Genomic DNA, 20,037 nt, shown 5'->3' on the forward strand with positions numbered 1-20,037 from the left:
TGTAGCCAATGCCAGGAATCAAGCTAGTTAGCTTTCCTAGCGACGAATTTAGCCAATTTATCTAGCTAACATCGGGAGTATGGGGTAACGTTAGTTGCAGCGTGGTAATGGTGAAAATCTGCATAGCTAACTAGTTGTAGCCACATGACTTTCTACAATTTATAGCTAGCAATTTGACATCAGTAATATTCTGGAGGCAGTAGAAACGCAATGCGAGCAAGCCCATACACCTTAGACCGGATATAGAATTGCACAAAACCGGATGTCCCAACCCGGAAACGAGAGAAAGGCCAACGAAGAAAGGGGCGGAGAATGCACGTTTACACGCACCACGTCAAATACGTCTAATTTCATTGGAAACATGTCGGCAGCTGAGAAAATGACCAAGGTAAAGACATTTTCGTCCCCCCCTCTAAGCTAGCTAATTTACAACGGCTATGTTGATTTGAAAATTAGTCAGTTAATCAATACATCGAAGATCCATACACGAAATGCAAGTTGTTTTGCTCGCATAGTCTTGTTTCTGGCATTCGGCTAGTATGAAGCCAGCCCCCGTAAACAATTAACGTAGCTAACTAGCTTGTCAGACACAGGTAGAAAAGGGCTCTGGAAAATTTAGGAAAATGTTCACAATTAAACATTTATAGCAAATATTCCTATATTTTGCAGTACATTTTGTGGAGATTGAGTGTCCAATATTTTCAATGTTATTGAAAGGTTTCAACTTCAGTAGCTATCTATTTGGCTCGTGCACAACGTTACAATAGGAAAAGTTCCATTTCTATGCGTGAGTGCATTTCATTGTCACTCACTAAATCAAATCAAATTTATTTATATAGCCCTTCGTACATCAGCTGATATCTCAAAGTGCTGTACAGAAACCCAGCCTAAAACCCCAAACAGCAAGCAATGCAGGTGTAAAAGCACTACAATTTCAACATTACCTCAGGAGATACCACTTCCAGCCATTATGGATGTTAAAATCTCTCTTGTTACGGTTGTATTCATTCATTCATTTATTCAGTATATTATTTGTAATGTGATCTGAAACTGTTGCACAATTTTTTTTTATTCTAGTGAGTGCCTCATGTGCTGCTCATGTATTTTCCCAATGTTAGGAGTTTTCTGAGAATGATGCATCGGAAACCGTACCTAAAGTGAGAGACTCAAGCCAGCCAGATGAAGGTATGGATGTAAATATTTGTCTACTGTAGATTCTCAAATATATACACCTTTTTATTAGGGTTGTGCTGTGCATGTTGATGCAGAGGCTTTGAATGTTTCCTAGGTGATGCAAGTACTGCCACAGCAGTGGTTACGAAGGAGACCGAGCCGATGGGTGGAATGCTGTCACAGTCGCTATTCCAGGAGATTCAGGGGGATGGTTCGAAAAACGGGGAGGAGAGCGAACGACTATCAACAACATCCTCTTCTGTGTCCAGCAGAAACCTTGCAGGTATAAGATTGATCTATCTAGTGTCCATGGTTACAAGACTGAATTAACATTGATTTCATGTTTATACCTTATTGTCAGTTCTCTCTCTCTTCCTTAGTTTTCATAATCTGGTTTAACCTATGATTCCTTCATTTATTCCCCACTCACAGGACATGCAGCAAAGACTCTTCCATCCACATCCTCTTCACTCTCCTCCACTTCCACTTCCTCTCCACCTGGCAGAGCAAAGATGAGTGTTTTTGGTCCTGGAAGTAAAGCTCTCCCGCCCCATCCCTCATCCTCCTCTCCCCATCCCTCATCCTCCTCTCCCCATCCCTCATCCTCCTCTCCCCAGACAGCAAAGATACACCGTGCTCGCAAGACCATGAACAGACCTCCCCCAACACAGGTGAGTCTCCTAAGATGATGCCTGGTAGTAGCACTATATTCTTTAGAATAGCCATTTATATTGTGATATCAATCAAAAAGGGTATATCTTATGTTTGAGTTAGTATGTTGACAAGAAGAGTATTTTACCACTCAAGCTTTCTATTCCTGTCACATTAACCACTTCCTGACCATCTGATCCATAGAGTTTTTGCCTTTCAGGTGAGGTGCATTGAGTCTCCAATCGTGCCAGTTAACCCCACAGACCCCACGACCAGCTTCACGACAGACAGCGATACTGGTCAGTGTTGAAAAATTGCATACATTTAGACTGAGTTAAAGGAAAGATTAGCCCATTTTGAATGTTCTATATTATTTGTGCATCTCTGAGCGATGTTCTATCGATTCCCGGGGTCATTTCATGTCTCTGAGCCATTCCCCATTCAAGCAGGCTGAAATATAGCTGGTACACCACCTTTTTTTTCCCTCTGGGAATCGATAGAACGTCGCTCAGAGATGCACACACACAATATAAAATTCAAAATGTTTGAATGTTTAATGTTTGTGTAAGATTACTTACGGTTTAGTTTGAATTATGTCACATTAATTGTGTGTCTTTTACTCAGCGGCAGCAAAAAGGAGAAGGTTGGGCCAAGGTTTTGACTGTACACCTGAGAAGGCAGAGAGCGCTATAGGCACAGAGCAGAAGGTAAGGACGGGGAAGGGGTGTGTCAGTGCTTTCTAATAGCTTTGTGAAATAATAGTTGCTTATTTTTTATTTTTTTATTTCACCTTTATTTAACCAGGTAGGCAAGTTGAGAACAAGTTGTCATTTACAATTGCGACCTGGCCAAGATAAAGCAAAGCAGTTCGACACATACAACGACACAGTTACACATGGAGTAAAACAAACATACAGTCAATAATACAGTATAAACAAGTCTATATACGATGTGAGCAAATGAGGTGGAGATAAGGGAGGTAAAGGCAAAAAAAGGCCATGGTGGCAAAGTAAATACAATATAGCAAGTAAAACACTGGAATGGTAGATTTGCAATGGAAGAATGTGCAAAGTAGAAATAAAAATAATGGGGTGCAAAATAAATAAAATCCAGTAGGGAAAGAGGTCGTTGTTTGGGCTAAATTATAGGTGGGCTATGTACAGGTGCAGTAATGTGTGAGCTGCTCTGACAGTTGGTGCTTAAAGCTAGTGAGGGAGATAAGTGTTTCCAGTTTCAGAGATTTTTGTAGTTCGTTCCAGTCATTGGCAGCAGAGAACTGGAAGGAGAGGCGGCCAAAGAAAGAATTGGTTTTGGGGGTGACTAGAGAGATATACCTGCTGGAGCGTGTGCTACAGGTGGGAGATGCTATGGTGACCAGCGAGCTGAGATAAGGGGGGACTTTACCTAGCAGGGTCTTGTAGATGACATGGAGCCAGTGGGTTTGGCGACGAGTATGAAGCGAGGGCCAGCCAACGAGAGCGTACAGGTCGCAATGGTGGGTAGTATATGGGGCTTTGGTGACAAAACGGATTGCACTATGATAGACTGCATCCAATTTGTTGAGTAGGGTATTGGAGGCTATTTTGTAAATGACATCGCCAAAGTCGAGGATTGGTAGCATGGTCAGTTTTACAAGGGTATGTTTGGCAGCATAATAGGTCTCATGTTGAGATATTAATTAAGGAGTGACCCTGACCTAACGTTTAGTTTTTCTTACTTGAATTTCAGGAAGATCGTGTACTCCGCGAGGCTGCGAGACGGCGTGATAGTTGGCTGGAGGACTTGGAGGAGGATGCAGATGAGGACGAGTTCCTTCTCTATAACCCCTATGCAAGAGACGACACGGATGCAGCCTATTCCGACAGCAAGGTCAGAGGCTAATATCAATGTAACTGATATGCCCACCACAGAATAAATATGATTATTGTGGCCACAACCCATTTGTATATACACTTTAACAGGCAGCTCAACCAATTTTTAAATGAAATTAAACATGAATTTAGTTTGGCATGTTTTATCATCTCGATCAATGCCATTTAGTAAAATGGTCATGTAGTTTTCTTGATCAAAATCCCATATTTGTTTAAACACACATTCAAAGATGGTTGAAAACCAGGAAGTGAACATGAGCAAAACTGAACCTTATTTATCACACATTTTTCTGTACTAATTGTATATAAAATGTAATTTTCTAAAACAAAAGTAATTCAAATCATTTTAAAATTTTGTTTTACAATTTTAGGAACTCTTGAAAAATATGCTCTACCAGGTGGGGAATATTAAAGGAATGCTACGAAGTCAAATGGACAATGGATAAATATTTTGGGATTTTTTTGTCTGTGCAAATACACAACTTATTTCAAATCCGTATCATTAATCACGGTCTGCCTGTTATCGTCAGTATGTTTCACAATATCATTCAGTACATGTCATTTTACTGATATTCAAAGCATTTAAACTGTAAATGCATTAATTTACATTCATTTTAATGTTAATATTTTGACACGTGTATGATATTTATTAATATTTGATATCAGTCCCCATTTTAACCGGGCCTATCGCCCATTAAAAGTAAATGAAGCAGACATCATGTAAATTCATGTATCATGTTTTTTAAAAATTATTTTAAAAGTATATGCAAATTCCTATACAAAATTTGTTTACTCTAATTGGGCAACTCAACCGACAGGTAAAGCGTCGCAAACTTCTCAACCAATCAAAGTTTTAAGTCAGGCAAACAATTTTATTTCATTTATTGGCCTATGCTGAGGCTCAATACACATTTTGCAGAAAATATATTTTTCAGATATTTTTTGCTTGGCGTACCAGTTAGAGTTAATGCTGAATAGCCACGATTTAAAATAGTTACAAGGACACTGTTGCTGCTCTCTTTCCATATGTATATCTTCCATTTGTTCCTTTTGCAGTCTGAAGATGGTAGAATAGAGGAAAGGCTACATGAAAGAGAGGCAGAGGAGTCTGGTAACATGACAGATCATGTGAGTAGTTGAACCCGTCTTGTGTTGGTAGTTACAATCATTTATCAGGCAGTTTTAGGCAACGTGTTTCATTCGATTCCCTTGCCCAAATAGACATTATGTTCCAGCAAAGCAATGTTTCTCTGCCGGTCAACCAAACCCTCTTTGTCCACAGAGCTCTGAGTCGGACCCACAGAGGCAGGGCCAGATGAACAAAGTGAGCAGCGATTCGCCATGGACTCGCCCAGGGCGGGGAAAAGGGAGAGAGAGAGTCGAAGGAGTAGAGGCAGGAAGAGGCGGGTGACAGGGAGATCTTGATTAGTTGTATAAATAGTATTATCACCGGCACTATCCTCACCACAGTGCCCTATTGCTGGTCAATATTTATTTTCTGTTGTAACTCCCAGCAGTGTCGGCAGCATCTGCTCTAGGTGGGTCCCGCGAGTACACAGAGGTTGCCTTGGGCTCCCTGGACATCGCGGCTGCAGACAGCCTAACACGCTCACCTCACCACGGTGGGTAGATGGTGTTCACACCCAATATACAATCTGCATGTCTTTATCCATGGACTCTCTGGGTCAAATCCGAGCTTGACGTATGCTTTCTGTATCTTTGACACAAATCTCCCATTGATGTCTTGTGAACACATGATTTGCGAACATAACTAAAGCCACGATATGGCTCTCAGTGAATAGCACTGATTATCTGCTACAGTACCATATAACACCGATGATGTTATCTGCATGCCTGTGTAGAAGGCAGTGATGGTGGGGAGACGGAACGTCTGGAGGAGCTGCCTCTGTGCAGCTGCAGGATGGAAGCACCACGCGTAGACGGCACCAGCAGACGGCCCAACAGACTCTGCATGGCCACAGAGAGCGTCAATGGAGAGGTGTGTGTGTGGCTGGCTGGCTGTGCACATGTTGCCTACATGAAGCTGTGTTTCACCTAGGATTCTTTTCAGCAGCGGTGGCAAAGTTAGCTTGGTTTTGGGTGTGGCCAATGGTGCCGTCTCTGACTGAAGGTTTTAGAGGCCGCGCTCTTGGCCGCACAGACAAAATAAAATTGCAGTTTAAAACAAATATCCTGCAATTTTGCCATGGGGTGAAGAGAATTTGCAGATTTTAAGCAAATTTCCTGCTATTCTTCACATTTTACCACGGCTTAATGCCGTGTTCTTATGCTATCTAAGTGACTCAAACGTTATTTTTTGTATTCCCCATACCGTTACTTTTTTGGAATTTTAGATTCTCTCTGTTGGTTTAGTTTTTATTCTGTTGGTTGTTAATTCTCAAAGATAATCTTTATGAAAAAATATTTATCTCCATTATCGTCTACTTATTTTTTACATCATATTTTTAGGAGTCGCTGCTAAATGAATATAGGAGATTCATCTAATTTAGAATCAACATATGACTCTTCAATACTTACTTTCCCTTTCAATTTTTCCCTCTCCCTCTCTTTCACAGCTGGTGGGCTGTACCAATATTATTCTGAAGGGGGAGACCATGCGCCCGTCCAGTCGAGTTTCCCTCATGGTGCTGTGCGAGAGCCATCGGTCACATATGGTCAAACATCACTGCTGCCCTGGATGTGGATACTTCTGTATCGCGGTGAGGTTTTGTGCCACCCCCACAATCACACATACTGTCTGAACTGGTTAGGTGAAAGAAAATTCCAAGTAGACATCCTCCATATTCTTTTCTAACATAGCTTGTGTTTTCAGATCTGTTGTAAAGATGGAGAGGAGACAGAGAGGGCACTGCAGACACTTGAGATGCATTATAAGTCTGCATGTACAGTATATGTTTGACCTGGCCTTAACCCACACACCCCTCCCTAACTGATCTCCCAGGGCACCTTCCTAGAGTGCTGTCCGGACCAGCGCATCGCCCACCGCTTCCACCGGGGCTGTGTGACAGTGCTGGGGGCTGGGAGGGGCAGGGGCTTGGGCACGGGCATGCTCTTCTGCCCCCACTGTGGCGAGGATGCCTCGGAGGCCCAAGAGGTCACCATCCCCCCCTCAGCATCTGCGGTCACTGTGGTCACCACCTCAGCCTCCTCCACCACCACACCATCCCTCCCACCCTCCATTCCCTCGGCCCTCTCCCTGGCGGCCTCCACGGGGGCGCTGAAGAACGGGAAGAGGCCAGAAGGCCCTATCAGGTGAGGATGGAGGCAGAAAGCGGGAAATTAAGATGTGGGATATGACTAAGTGTAGGATGCAGTATGATTTTTTTTTTTTTTTCTACGCTGCACTTCAATCATTGGGTGCTTTTGTTCTGCTTGTTGCATATTTGTGGATAATTGATTGATTTGAGCTTGTGTCTGTGATTCTGTATTATTTGATAACTATTCATGTGGAAATTATGGATATTCGCACTACCCTAATTGTCCGTCTTTTTTTTACACACTCTTTCTCTTCTCTATCCGTCAGTGCGAGGATGCGTGGGGTGGTAAAGAAGGACCCGGAGCAGCAGCCCCCCCAAGCCGCTGTGGCAGCCGGGCCTGTCAACGCAGCTCCCCCAGGGGAGGGGGGAGTGGACAGTGTGGGACCCTCCCTCTGTCTGCCCAATGGGAAGCCAATCTGTCCCAGTGCACTTCCCCCTGGGCCCAGTAGGGCAGCGCTGCAGAAGGCTATTCTCACCCAGGACACTGAGAGGTGAGACAAAATAATGAAATAGACTAATAATGGTCTGTCTTTTAGAATAACAATTCTTTATTGCAAATCAATGATTGATGGGAATTGTTTACAGCTACACTTGAGCCCTGTTTAGATGCTTTGAAAATACATCCATCTTTCCTCCCCTTTTCTGAACTGACTGAATTGGGGAAATGTATTTAATGGTGTTGGATCGGTGGTTAGGTGGAATAGGTGTAGGTGTGGGAGAGATGCATTTTACAGAGTCCTGACAGCCATAACATAGGAGCTGTTCTCACTTGGTGATTTATTGGTTGTGATTGGTCAGGAGGAAGAAGCTGAGGTTCCACCCCCGCCAGCTCTATCCAGCCGCCAAGCAGGGCGAGGTGCAGCGAGTTCTGCTCATGCTCAGTAAGTATCATAAGGAATCTGTTCCTATTTTACTGTTAGGTAAAATAGACATTCCTGATTTGATTGCATATTTTGTCTAAAGGGGTTTGCTCTCCTCATCTCTCTTTCATCGGCTCTGGAAACTCATGTTACCATTGTTCTTTCACATAAGTCAAATCAAATTTTATTTGTCACATACACATGGTTAGCAGATGTTAATGCGAGTGTTGTGAAATGCTTATGCTTCTAGTTCTGACCATGCAGTAATATCTAACAAGTAATCTAACAATTTCACAACAACTACCTTATACACACAAGTGTAAAGGAATGAATAAGAATATGTACATAAAAATATATGAACGAGTGATGGTACAGAACGGCATAGGCAAGATGCAGTAGATGGTATAGAGTACAGTATATGCGATGAGTAATGTAGGGTATGTAAACATTATATAAAGTGACATTGTTTAAAGTGACTAGTGGTACATTTATTACATCCAATTATTAAAGTGGCTAGAGATTTGAGTCTGTAGGTAGGCAGCAGCCACTCAATGTTAGTGGTGGCTGTTTAACAGTCTGATGGCCTTGAGATAGAAGCTGTTTTTCAGTCTCTCGGTCCCTGCTTTGATGCACTAGTAGTGACCTCGCCTTCTAGATGATAGCGGGGTGAAAAGGCAGTGGCTCGGGTGGTTGTTGTCCTTGATGATCTTTTTGGCCTTCCTGTGACATCTGGTGGTGTAGGTCCCCTGGAGGGCAGGTAGTTTGCCCCCGGTGATGCGTTGTGCAGACCTCACTACCCTCTGGAGAGCCTTGCGGTTATGGGCGGAGCAGTTGCCATACCAGGCGGTGATACAGGGTCATATGCAAGTGAATGAATGAGATGACATTGACTCCTACTGCTGCTAATAACCCCTCCACTCCACGTCCTCTCTATGTTTGGTTCAGTGGAGGGCATAGACCCAGCCTACCAGGCTGAATCCCAGAACAGACGCTGTGCTCTCCACGTTGCAGCCCAGAGAGGCCTGCTGGAGGTCTGCTACATGCTGGTGCAGGTGAACAATCTTTTCACTTCAATTACAACTGCGTGAAATTCATTAGGCAGTTTTCTGTTGCAAACGTTCTACTACGGTGTGCCCAAATGAATACGACCCTGCTTTTTATCGTTATGGTCAGTGATAAGTGACTCCTTTACACTTATTCACACAAATATGGATCAGAGTGTCTCTCATACAGTTCTTATTCACCAGAGTGCTCAAATAAATGTCTCGTCTATTTACAGGCAGGCGCGAAACTGGACGTCCAAGACAAATCCATGAGGACCCCTCTCCTGGAGGCCATCGTCAACAACCATGTGGAAGTGACCAGGTACCTGGTCCAGAGTGGAGCCTGCGTCTATCACACTGTGAGTGTCTGGTAAACAGCCCCTATACCAATGTCGACCCGCTGACATTAGTAGTGGCTCTAATAACATGAGCCGTAAAGGACTTAAACCTGAAAGAACTTGATAATCACCTTGAGTCATCTCAGAAGTCAACAGGAGAATCTATTCTAGACTAATTATAGCTTGGACCTGTAGGCGGTATGTTAATACAATCTTGATTGCGATCAAGTTATCCACTTCTGACCCATATTAAAATGAGAATTTCTTTGTCCACCTCTCCTATTGTCTTCCTTCCCCCAAACTATTGTTTTTTTCCATTCTCTTTCCATCTCCCTTTCCTCACTGTTTCCCTCTGTTTTTCCTCTCTTCTCCCCCTCTTCTCTCCAGGAGGAAGATGGCTACACTGGTCTCCACCACGCAGCCAAACTGGGAAGTCTGGACATTGTCACCCTTTTGTTGGAGACGGGACAGGTGGACATCAACGCACAGGTGGGGAAGAGCGAGAGAGGAACACTCTTGGGCTCTAGACAGGGTGGCAACAACCAACAAGTCAGTGTGTGTTTTATCAGTCTGTGTCACTCTTTGTCATGTTCATTGACCACGTTGTCTTGTGTTCTGAGAATTTGTTTAAAATCATTTATTTCTCGATTCTTTATTTGATATGAACTTTTTTTTAAATTATATCTTAAATGGTTTTTTTTTAATTTTTTAATTTTTTTTACATATGCCAGAGTTTGTATCTAATTTCAAACTGTATGTTATGTTTGTCTCTGCACTGTAGTACTCCTTTATTTTGCGTAGCACTAACTTCTTCCTTTGTAGGTATAGTAATCATTCAATGTACTCAATAACAGATACTGTATCACGTGTCACTTGGTAGTGTTAGGTACCTGTAGTTCTTAATTAGTCAATAGACTCTGAGTTAACAGTTACCGGCAGAGTAAATCTGTATGTTTAATCTACCAGTTCCATGTAATGTACTGAACCATAGCACTTGTGTTTGGCTGTATTGGCTTGAATACTATTGTATAGTCCAGTCCCCTAACCCTCTGTCAATGTGCTGTACCCCCCTTTCAGGATAGTGGAGGCTGGACTTCTATCATCTGGGCTGCAGAGCATAAGCACATAAATGTCATCAGAGCACTGCTTAACAGGGGAGCTGACGTCACCCTCAAGGACAAGGTTAGTCTTTCTGTCCTGGTATAACAACATATTGGCATACAATGGCCAAACTGATTTTGAAGGAAGGCACAAATTTATAGGCACAAATCCTTGAAACGACAACATTTGCTTCTTTATTTAATGGTGTGGGTCATTTTGGTTGACTCAAATTCTTCTATATATATTTTTTTTATGTCCATTAATTTGTGATTGAAGTCCCCCTGGGATGATAAAAATCTCTCCTCTCTCAATTAGGAGATGAATGTGTGTCTCCACTGGGCGTCCTTCGCAGGCTGTGTGGAGATAGCAGAGATGGTGCTGAATGCTGGCTGCCAGCTGTCCTCTGTCAACATGCACGGGGACACTCCCCTACACATTGCTTCCAGGGAGGGCTTCCTTGAGTGTGTCACGTGAGTAGCCCTATGGCCTGTCAATTGCATCCATCAGTCACTCCTATAGTGTCTCAGTTTGGAATAGAAGGAATTTGTCTGTAGATGCTAATCTGAAGACAGTTGAGCATTTTACACCCCCCTGAGATTACCCTCCCCATACCCTAATCTGATCCTAGATCTGTGGTTTAAGGGCAACTTTAGCACCTTTTGTTTGTTTTGATTCCTTACCTCCTTCTCTCTACAGGCTTTTCCTCTCTAGGGGGGCAGACATTGACATCATGAACAGGGAGGGGGACACTCCTCTTTCTCTGGCGCGTTCCGATTCGCCCGTCTGGGTGTCACTCCAGATAAACCGGAAGCTGCGGAGAGGGATAGCCAATCGCATGCTTCGTACAGAGAAGATCATCAGCAGTGACGTAGCCCAGGGGTATGAGAACGTGCCTATCCCCTGTGTGAACGCAGTGGATGATGAGGGATGTCCCTCAGACTACAAGTACGTCTCCGAGAACTGTGAGACTTCAGCCATGAACATCGACCGCAACATCACGCACTTACAGGTACATACATATGGTAACACCTCACACTTGTAGATGATCCATACTATGATACTTATTATCATTTATCAGGCATGTGTTTTCCCTTTCTACAAACGTGTGTCTGTATCTCTCCCTCAGCACTGCAGCTGCACAGATGACTGCTCCTCCAGCAACTGTCTGTGTGGACAGCTCAGTATCCGCTGCTGGTACGACAAGGTTAGTGACACATTATTTATTTTACATCCCACTATTTGGCTTTTAAAGTATTCAGCCATTCTAGCTGTAAATGTTGTAGTTTTAAAAATATATTTGAATAAGGAAACCAAATCTGGAACCTTGTAAAAATCCTGGGTTTTCAGAGAGCTTGCTTCTTCAAATTGTACATATTATCATCTTATTGGACTGTGGATAGTTTGTTAAACAGATTATTTGTGATGGACTTTCCAAATAAAGTGTAACAAACTGTGTATGTCCCTTTTTTGTCACCCATGATGAAATTGGGGAGGGGACTGTGGATTTGTCTCCGTCTATTCGTTTGTACGTTCGTCACACACGATAGCTCAGACAGCAATGGCCCTATTTTGACAACTTGGGTGAATGATGTCTTGCCATAGAGATCCAGACTTTACAAAATTACACTGATTGGCCAGATGGTGGCGCAATAACATAGATTGAAAATGGTAACATTGAAAGGGTCACGCACTCACCCCTAACTGATCTGCACAAAACTTGATATGCGGCATCTATGGACAAAGCAATATTTTCCATACAAGTACCTAAAACAACATGGCTGCTATTGACCAATAAACATTCACGTGGGTGTGATCTTGCACACAAATGCATATAAGTCAGTCAAGGATATTCATATTGTAACAATTTGGTACACATGATGTGAACACTGTCAAGACTCAACATATGCAAGAACATTCATATCGGGCCACACTGGGGCGCTATAACATGCACATGTTTGTTTCTCTTGATCTTTTTAATCAGAGTGCTGAAATTTGTCACCCATGCTCAGGGATATGAGTCTAGCTAACCCACGTGATACCTCAGACTTCACTGGCCCAATTTTGACAACTTGGGTGGATGAAACGTCTGACAAAATGTTGCATAAAGCTTACTTAATTACAGTACCAGTCATGTCTGGACACACCTACTCATTCCAGGGTTTTTATTTTCTTTTTACTATTTTCTACATTGAAGAAGAATAATAGTGAAGACTTAAATGAAATAACACATGGACTCATGTACTAACCCAAAAAGTGATAAACAAATATTTGAGATTCTTCAAAGTAGCCACCCTTTGCCTTGATGACAGCTTTGCACACTCTTGGCATTCTCTCAACCAGCTTCCTGGAATGCATTTCAATTAACAGGTGTGCCTTGTTAAAAGTACATTTTTGAAATGTATTTCCTTAATGACGTCATAAGGTGAATGCACCAATTTGTAAGTCGCTCTGGATAAGAGCGTCTGCTAAATGACTTAAATGTTAATGCATTTGGGCAAATCAGTTGTGTTGTGACATGGTATGGGTGGTATACAGGAGATAGCCCTATTTGGTAAAAGACCAAGTCCATATTATGGCAAGAACAGCTCAAATAAGCATAGAGAAACGACAGTGCATCATTACTTTAAGACATGAAGGTCAGTCAATATGGACAATTAAGAACTTTGAAAGTTTCTTCAAGTGCCTTCGCAAAAAACATCAAGCGCTATGATAAAACTGGCTCTCATGAGGACCGCCACAGGAATGAAAGACCCAGAGTTACCTCTGCTGCAGAGGATAAGTTCATTAGAGTTACCAGCCTCAGAATTTGCAGCCCAAATAAATGCTTTACAGCATCAACTGTTCAGGGGAGACTGCGTGAATCTAGCATTCATGTTCAAATTACTGAAAGAAACTACTACTAAGGGACACCAATAAGAAGAAAGTTGCTTGTGCCAAGAAACACGAGCAATGGTCATTAGACCGCTGGAAATTTGTCCTTTTGGTGAACGTATTGATCTCCACATGTGGTTCCCACCCTGATGCATGCAGGAGGAGGTGTGATGGTGGGGGTGCTTTGCTGGTGACACTGTCAGTGATTTATTTAGAATTCAAGGCACACTTAACTAGTATGGTTACCCCAGCATTCCTCAGCGGTACGCCATTCCATCTGGTTTGGGCTTTGTGGGACTCATTTGTTTTTCAACAGGACAATGACCCAACACACCTCCAGGCTGTCTAAGGGCAATTTGACCAAGAAGGAGAGTGATTGAGTCATGCATCAGATGACCTGGTCTCCACAATCTCCTGACCTCAACCCAATTGAGATGGTTTGGCATGAGTTGGGCCGCGGAGTGATGGAAAAGCAGCTAACAAGTGCTTAGCAACTCCAGGTGAAGCTGGTTGAGAGAATGCCAAGTGTGCAAAGCTGTGTTCAAGGCAGGCTACTTGAAAATCTCAAATAAAATATTTTTAATTAACACTTTTTTTTATTTTTATTACTACATGATTCCATATGTGTTATTTCATAGTAAAAATAAAATCCCTAGAATGAAGTGTCCAAACTTTTGACTGTTACTGTATTTGATAAAATAAAGGATTTTCACTGCATCCGGGATAACGTACACAGATGTTTCGGGTTTACAGCCTCTTCCCCCTAAGATGAGGTTTACCAGTAATCCAACTTCATTGACTGCGTTGCATCTGTGACGCAGAGGAAAAATATAATTAACAATTAAATTCTCTCCTTGAGTTTTCACTTGATGATACCTGGCTTTAAAAAAAAAGAGTTAAACTTGAACAGAATCCATTTTCTTAATAAATCCTAACAAAAACAGAATAAACAGTTTTCTGTAAACTATATACTTACTTTCAATAATAGCTGTAATGGCATCAAGTATATTGAGAATGACATTGGACTATATTATCAGACTCCTTTAAATTCGTACTTCCAGAATCCACATTTATTCACCTACAAACGATCAGGAAATCTATCAAACATGTTAAATCCGATGTGGTCAGAGAGAGAGAAGGGGCCTTCCTAAAAGGTTGCTTCCCCGTTATATCATGTCCCTCTTGTAGCACCATAAGGAAACATAGTCATGTATAACTTGCACTACTAAAGGAGTTATTTATATGTTAGTGTTCTTGCAATAAGATTTATTTTGGAAAAACATCGTGCATTGAAAGTACACCATAGAACATAAATCCACTATTAGACGTCTAAATATCACCTCGCCAATTGCGAGATACATAATTGCGTTGCGTCGTGATCTAAAATGTTTGTCCACCATGTAGAGGTGATTTATGATTCAACAAATTACTCCAAAGAGAAGCCATGTGGATATATAAATTAAATTCTGTTTCTCCACGCGGTTTAAACGAAGAATTAGATTTCACCTCCCTCCTATAAGCTACATTTAAACTGTTATGGACAGTGTTCTTGTATATCAGATTTTGTGTAACGTTTGAGTTGGCCCAACATATTTATGAACGGCTGTGCCTGATGTCCTTTGTGGTGGGCTGTCTCATGAATTGATATGATGTATTCAGGGTAGCAGACACCTGGTGCAGTTGATTCGTGAGTTGTCCTTGTGCCTGCTCATGTATAAATATGTATTTCTTTGACTAATTTGTATACCGGTAGAAAAGCCACTTCTCTGATTGCCAGATGAGTGGCAACCCTGATTTTAAAGCACCTGCTGCTCATTGGTTGTTCTTGACAAATGCTGTTTCAAATTAAGATAATTGTATCTACACACTGAAGAAGGCTGTAAAGCCGAAACGTCTGTGTACGCTATCCCTGATGCAGAGAAAATAATAATAAAACAAAAAAGAATGAAGTAAGCTTTGTGACATTTGAGCACGAGCCCATTACACCTTTTTGTTTGTCTGAATTCGCTGGTTTTACGCACCAGACAAGCTTTTGAGAGGGTGATGGTTCTGTTTTGACGAATGTTGCGTCTGGCGTAAGAGATCCGGTATTTACAAATGTACACTGATTGACCCAAGGGGGGCGCAGCATCATTCGTGGGGGATTACATGTGTTTTCTGTGTTTACCAGGACCACCGCTTGCTCCAGGAGTTCAATAAGATCGAACCGCCTCTCATATTTGAGTGTAACCTGGCATGCTCCTGCTACCGCACCTGCAAGAACAGAGTGGTGCAGGCGGGGATCAAGTAAGAGCTGTGTTACTACACGACTGTACATATTGAAATTAAATTAGAACACTATTGTGTATATATACAGTGCCTTCCCGAAAGTATTCATACCCCATGACTTATTCCACATTTTGTTGTTACAGCCTGAATTCGAAGTGGGTAAAACATTTTTTAGTCTCACCATCTACACACAATGCCCATAATGACAAGGTGAAAACATGATTTTAGAAAGTTTTGCAAATTTATTAGAAATTGTATCCTGAAATCTCATTCACATAAGTATTACTACCACTGAGTCAATACATTGTAGAAGCCCATTTGGCTGTGATTACAGCTTTGAGAGTCTCTTTGTATATGTCTCTGTTAAGTTAGATGGGGAGTGGTTTCCACCGGTCTAATGTCCATTGCTGGTGTTTCTTGGCCCAAGCAAGTCTCTTCTTATTGGTGTCCTTTGGTAGTGGTTTCTTTTCAGCAATTTGACCATGAAGGCCTGATTAATGCAGTCTCCTCTGAACAGTTGTTGAGAGGTGTCTGTTACTTGAACTCTGAAGCATTTATTTGGGCTGCAATCTGAGGTGTAGTTAACGCTAATGAATTTATCCTCTGGAGCAGAGGTAACTCTGGGTCTTTCTTTCCTCTGGCGGTCCTCATGAGAGCCAGTTTCAACACATGGTTTTTGCGACTGCACTTGAAGAAATGTTCAAAGTTCTTAATGCTCCACATTGACTGACCTTCATGTCTTAAAGTAATGATGCTGTATTTTTTTCTTTGGTTATTTGAGCTTTTCTTGCCATAATATGGACTATCTTCTGTATACCCACCCCCCTTGTCACAACAACTGATTTGCTCAAATGCATTAAGGAAAGAAATTCCACAAATGTACTTTTAACTTCTTGACGCACCCATCCCTTTAGCGGGATAATTTTCATCAACACCCGCTGAATAGCAGCGTGCCAAATTCTAATTAAATTACTACAAATATTTCATTTTCATGAAATCACAAGTGCAATATAGCAAAACACAGTTTAGCTTGTTAATCCACCTAGCGTGTCAGATTTCAATAAAGCTTTTCGGAGAAAGCATAACAAGCGTTTGTAAGAAAATCTCTCTCAGTAGACTATTTTAAACACTAAGCAGCCAAGTAGATTGGTCACGAAAGTCAGAAAAGCAATAGATTAAATCGCTTACCTTTGATCTTCGGATGTTTGCGCTCACGAGACTCCCAGTTACACAATAAATGTTCCTTTTGTTCCATAAAGATTTTTATATTCAAAATACCTCCATTTGTATGTTCAGAAATCCACAGGCTCAAGCGGTCACGACATCGCAGACAAATTCAAAATAGTATCCGTAATGTCCACAGAAACATGTCAAACGTTTTTTTATAATCAATCCTCAGGTTGTTTTTAAAATATATAATCGATAATATATCAACCCGGACTGTCACTTTTTCAATAGGAGAGGGAGAGACAATGGGTGCCCCACTCTGTTGCACAAGCAAAACTCTGCGAACACCCAGCTATCCACTGACGCAAAGTAATCTTTCTCGCTCATTTTTCAAAATAAAAGCCTGAAACTATGTCTAAAGACTGTTGACACCTTGAGGAAGCCGTAGGAAAAGGAATATGGTTGATATCCCTTTAAATGGAGGCAAGGCATCCCAATGGAACAGAGAGCTTTCGGGAAAAACAGCACTTCCGGGTTTGATTTTTCTCAGGTTTTCGCCTGCAATATCAGATCTGTTATACTCACAGACAATATTTTGACAGTTTTGGAAACTTTAGAGTGTTTTCTATCCTAATCTGACAATTTTTTGCATATTCTAGTTTCTGGGCCTGAGAAATCGGCAGTTTCAAATGGGTACGTTTTTTAGCCAAAAAAACGAAAATCCTGCCCCCTACACTCGAAGTTAAGAAGGCACACCTGTTAATTGAAATGCATTCCATGTGACTACCTCATGAAGCTGGTTGAGAGAATGCCAAGCGTGTGAAAAGCTGCTTTGAAGAATCTCATAAAATATATATTTTTTTGGTTACATGATTCCATGTGTTATTTCATGCGTCTTCACTATTATTCTACAATGTAGAAAATGATACAAATAAAGAAAAACCCTTGAATGGAGTAGGTGTCAACTTTTGACTGGTACTGTATAAATGAGATTTCTGTATATAATTGAATGAATTTGCTACAATTTCTAAAACCGTATTTTCACTGTCATTATGGGGTGTTGATGGGTGAGAAATCAATTGAATAAGTTTTGAATTCAGTCTGTAGCACAGCAAAATGTGGAAGTCCAGGGGTATGAATACTGAAGGCACTGTATCTATGACTGTACCCTCATCTCTTACTCAAACACATACTTTGATTTATCTTGTCAGTCTTTATGACGGTGGTGTTTTCGACGTCTTACATTGTCCTGTGTGGCTCAGTTGGTAGAGCATGGTGCTTGCAATGCTAGGGTTGTGTGTTTGATTCCCACGGGGGTAAGAAATATGAATGCACTCACTACTGTAAGCCACTCTGGATAACGGCGTTTGCGAAATGACTAAAATGCTAATCTTACTCTGGTCTGTGTCCTGGTACAATATCACTTGTATACGTTCTCTCACTCTTAGGGTGCGTCTACAGTTGTACCGGACAGAGAAGATGGGATGGGGAGTACGGGCTCTACAGGACATTCCCCAAGGCAGCTTCATCTGCGAGTAAGTGTGTGCGTTTGGTTATTCAAAGAAAATGTGTGTGTATAAAGGCAATTCGTAATCCAATTCCAAACTTGCCTTGAGGCCACAGGTATGCTCCGATAGTGTAAAAACGAGCATTCATTTTACTTTCCATACAAAGGTAATTTCATAGGCTATATTCCATCGATGGTCCAATTGATCAGATTTAAATGGTAAACACAAAGTATAGACTAATAACAGCTTTCTTAGTTCCAACTATTTGCGTAGCAGTCAAAAAACTGTAAGTACTGCCATACGTGAGGCCATGTTGACTCCTACTGCCAAAAACCTAAATAGGTAAAGGGAAGGGGAACATGAAAGGGAAAAAGGCTCCATAATGCTTTTAAATACCCATGAAAACCAAAAAAACGTTCATCAACCATACTCATTAATTTGTAATGCAATATGTATACTTATATTCAAAAATATGTTTCTAAATGGAGCAAAACAATAAATATAGCACAAAGAAAATTGGATTTTGGCTCCAACAGTATGATTGGCTTAATTTAATGTTTTGACAGTTTGTCAATTAATTAATTGGCTTGTTGATGAATGTAAGTAACATTTCTCTCCACACAGATATGTTGGAGAACTGATCTCTGATGCAGAGGCAGATGTAAGGGAAGATGACTCCTACCTCTTTGACCTGGACAATAAGGTACCTCATCTGTTTTTTTCTCTCATAGGATTACACATAAACGATAAAATATTTTAAATTTGATTTGTCACATGCGCCAAATACAACCGGTGTGGACTTTACCGTCATTTAGAGACAGAAGTTTTAAAAAATGGACTACACTGATATTCCTATGCACCTTAATACATCTCTCTCTCCTTCCCTCTAAAGGATGGGGAGGTGTACTGCATCGATGCCCGTTACTACGGTAACATCAGCCGCTTCATAAACCACCTGTGCGACCCTAACATCATCCCTGTGCGTGTATTCATGCTACACCAGGACCTGCGCTTCCCCCGCATCGCTTTCTTCAGTTCCAGAGACATCCTCACAGGACAGGAACTAGGGTGAGAGGCTGCACCGCATACACACTGTAGATCTGAGCGCCAGACACAAAATGGAAGCCCAGTGGACTGACTTTGATACTGCCTTAGGAAAGTTGAAACATGATTTGGCACCACTTTTTCAGTAACCGTAGCATCTATTCCGTGTATCACTTCTCTTGCACCAGAAATAAAATGGCCTGAGTATATTGTTTATTCCACTAGGATTGTGATATTAACATGCATTGTAATTCCAGGCTGAGAATTGTATCCATGCTCTTTCTGTGTAAACAGGTTTGATTATGGAGACCGCTTCTGGGACATAAAGAGTAAATACTTCACCTGCCAGTGTGGATCAGAGAAATGCAAACACTCAGCGGAGGCCATCGCCTTGGAGCAGAACAGGCTCGCTCGACTGGAGGCCTGCCCAGAATCGGAGACTGACCCTGGGCTTGCCATGTTAGGAAACTCCTAGGCTTCCCTGGGGCCTGTTGCGTGTATTTTTTTAGTCACTTCATTTTGTACGAATTTGTGCATTTATTGTTTCAGTGTGGTAGACAAATCTTAACTTCGATGTATAGGGTATAAGTGACTGGACAAAAGGTGTCTTCTGTGTAAGACCCTTTCATACAGTACAGTATTGCCATGAGAGATCAAGTTATGCTCACCACTTGCTGTGCCAAATACATACTGAATAATTCATTTCACAGTACTCCACCATGATAGTCTACTGCTGTGAAGCAGTTGAAGTTACCAACAGCTGACTTGTGTAGTAATGAAGTTATGCATACGTCTTTGTTTTTTTTAAAACAAAGTCCCTTTTGTTTTATGTTCTGTCATTTAATAAATGTGATTACAAATCGA

The 20,037-nt window shown here is 41.6% G+C and overlaps 1 protein-coding gene across 4 annotated transcripts; it reads left to right on the forward strand.

The window, feature by feature from the left end:
* Positions 1-247: 247 nt before the first annotated feature.
* Positions 248-20,037, forward strand: LOC115131723 (histone-lysine N-methyltransferase EHMT2-like). Of its 4 annotated transcripts, none has more exons than XM_029663665.2 (27): positions 248-388; positions 1,119-1,185; positions 1,289-1,456; positions 1,606-1,844; positions 2,045-2,123; positions 2,449-2,531; positions 3,553-3,693; positions 4,752-4,823; positions 4,978-5,098; positions 5,213-5,317; positions 5,558-5,694; positions 6,272-6,415; positions 6,658-6,968; positions 7,240-7,464; positions 7,772-7,854; positions 8,779-8,885; positions 9,113-9,235; positions 9,602-9,763; positions 10,292-10,396; positions 10,631-10,785; positions 11,012-11,324; positions 11,442-11,519; positions 15,357-15,472; positions 18,070-18,156; positions 18,754-18,832; positions 19,022-19,197; positions 19,468-20,037. In XM_029663665.2, exons 1-27 carry the CDS (start codon positions 263-265, stop codon positions 19,646-19,648), a joined length of 3,783 nt encoding a protein of 1,260 aa, XP_029519525.2. In that variant the 5' UTR covers positions 248-262; the 3' UTR covers positions 19,649-20,037. The 4 variants fall into 4 exon arrangements, 3 of the variants coding, with proteins under 3 accessions (XP_029519525.2, XP_029519527.1, XP_064876604.1); XM_029663667.2 differs by having other exon boundaries at positions 305-388; positions 9,602-9,703; XM_065020532.1 differs by having other exon boundaries at positions 342-388; positions 840-1,185.

Source organism: Oncorhynchus nerka, linkage group LG7 (assembly GCF_034236695.1).
Source record: "Oncorhynchus nerka isolate Pitt River linkage group LG7, Oner_Uvic_2.0, whole genome shotgun sequence".
Classification (NCBI taxonomy): domain Eukaryota; kingdom Metazoa; phylum Chordata; class Actinopteri; order Salmoniformes; family Salmonidae; genus Oncorhynchus; species Oncorhynchus nerka.

What these genes read in the sequence shown, in the direction of transcription:
- LOC115131723 (XM_029663665.2), top strand. Translation starts at nt 263, where the DNA reads ATGTCCCAACCCGGAAACGAGAGAAAGGCCAACGAAGAAAGGGGCGGA. An exon ending in CTATAGGCACAGAGCAGAAG is followed by an intron (nt 2,532 to 3,552) that starts GTAAGGACGGGG and finishes CTTGAATTTCAG; the next exon opens with GAAGATCGTGTACTCCGCGA. An exon ending in AACACGCTCACCTCACCACG is followed by an intron (nt 5,318 to 5,557) that starts GTGGGTAGATGG and finishes ATGCCTGTGTAG; the next exon opens with AAGGCAGTGATGGTGGGGAG.